This window comes from Pyxicephalus adspersus, chromosome 8, assembly GCF_032062135.1.
Source record: "Pyxicephalus adspersus chromosome 8, UCB_Pads_2.0, whole genome shotgun sequence".
Taxonomy (NCBI): domain Eukaryota; kingdom Metazoa; phylum Chordata; class Amphibia; order Anura; family Pyxicephalidae; genus Pyxicephalus; species Pyxicephalus adspersus.
In genome coordinates, this window is record NC_092865.1 from 5,375,110 (window position 1) to 5,376,901 (window position 1,792).

A 1,792-nucleotide genomic window follows, 5' to 3' on the forward strand; every position below is an offset into this window, starting at 1 on the left:
TCATCCATGCTGTCGGGATCTGAAGCCTTCAGGTGCCGTGATGTGATCTGGATGACAGATTTCCCGTCTTTCAGGTTTTCCACTGTTGATGGTTTCTCCTTATGTAGAATTTTTGGAGGCATTTTATCCACATGCTCCACCTATAGAGAGCAAATAAAGAGTCTTATAGACCTCTGCATTGTGGTAATAAGTATATGTAAGTATAAGTTGTAATGTATGATCGCTGATGCCATTCATTTTGAAGAAGAAGCTATAAGAAAACCTCACTGTAAACACTGGTCCAGATATGGACCTATATCAGATATATATATATATGCATATGTTAGGGTCTAGAAAGGGTTAAAAGCCAACACGTTTCAGGACTCCCATACAAATCACACTTCATCAGGGCTTACATGGCTGTGAAAGAGCAATATGGACAGTTGGTTTATCCTGAATTTTTGCTCTTTTGTAGTTTGGAAGCTTTTTCAGTAAATCTGCCTGGCAATTTACCATATAAACTTTTAGTGTTATATCCCACCCTCAGTGGTCAAATTTTCATATATGTTTAGCCACCCCTTGAAATAAGAAATGGAGATAAAAAATGGATGGAGAAGAGGGGTCTTGTAGGCTACTTAACATTAGGTTATATTTTTCAAACCATAAATACAACATATAGTGATTACACACTAGAATGTACTAATTTTTGCCATAACCTATTCAAACAGCAAGGGGTCGGGATAGTCGATCTAGACAAGTACAAACTACTGGAAATTAACAGTAAAGCATTTTATATATATAGTAATGTCTTGTAACCTGACGCGTTTCGCCATTTGGCTTCCTCAGGGGTGTGTAGGCGTAAACCGGTTATTATGATGTTGAAAAGAAAATACGTAGAGTAAAAGCAGAGAACAACTCGTGGGTTTTGATTTAGGCTGGAGCATCCCAAAAATATGTAGCAGAGTAGGGATCACAGGTAGGGGAAGAGCCAAAAGACTGGGGTTTAAGGAATATTTAGGATATTCTAAGTTTGCAATTAAGTGCCTGCAGGGCCGCGGAGATGACAGCAGCCAAGCTATCCCGACCCCATGCTGTTTGAATAGGTGTGGGCAAAAAACGAATACATTCTAGTGTGTAATCACTCAATGTCGTATTTATGGTTTGAAAAATATAACCTCCTACAAGATCCCTCTTAAAGTAAAATACAGTTTTACCATTTTTTCACCTTTATTTCTTGGCTGCTGATTTTTGGCAGCTTCTACCTATCTACAGCAATGGCCGAAAGACATTTCTCACTGTGCTTTCCCAATGGGGACAACAGTTGACCATGCCTATGTAATGTATGTTGAACCGGCCACCTGCAATCTTTATCAGAAGCCCCAATGTTAGGGGGAAGCAATGCCGGAGCATAATTAGAAGACCCTAGAACAGGAGGTGACTTAACAATGGCAGGATCGCCAGGGATTATTTCAATGGAAGCTTCAGAAACTACAATAACACTTTATGATGCTACAATGAACAATTGCTGCCCCCCTTCTGGAAACGTTGGTTGCCTGGGTATATATTCACCCATTGACCCCAATATGTTCACAGTCCCTATCTCTAAACAGAAGTCCTTATCTGAATGTTTGTTCTGGGACAATGACTTAAACACTAAAGCCAGACAGGCTGCTGGGCAGCTAGTATTGTAGTCAATGAGGAAAGCACAATTGGGGATAGTTTGGTGACTGCAATGAGTTTTTAATACCTTCTGAGAGTATTAGAGGTTTTCAGAATATCCTGGACCAATTCTTCTGTCCAAAAACTTCAAAAG

The 1,792-nt window shown here is 39.7% G+C and overlaps 1 protein-coding gene across 1 annotated transcript in view; it reads right to left on the minus strand.

The window, feature by feature from the left end:
* LOC140337135 (FRAS1-related extracellular matrix protein 1-like) overlaps positions 1-1,792 on the minus strand; it is a 102,433-nt gene that overhangs the window by 20,378 nt on the left and 80,263 nt on the right. The window contains exon 25 of the mRNA XM_072420699.1: positions 2-140. Within this exon, the coding sequence (XP_072276800.1) occupies positions 2-140 (139 nt within the window). The remainder of the gene's footprint in view (position 1; positions 141-1,792) is intronic.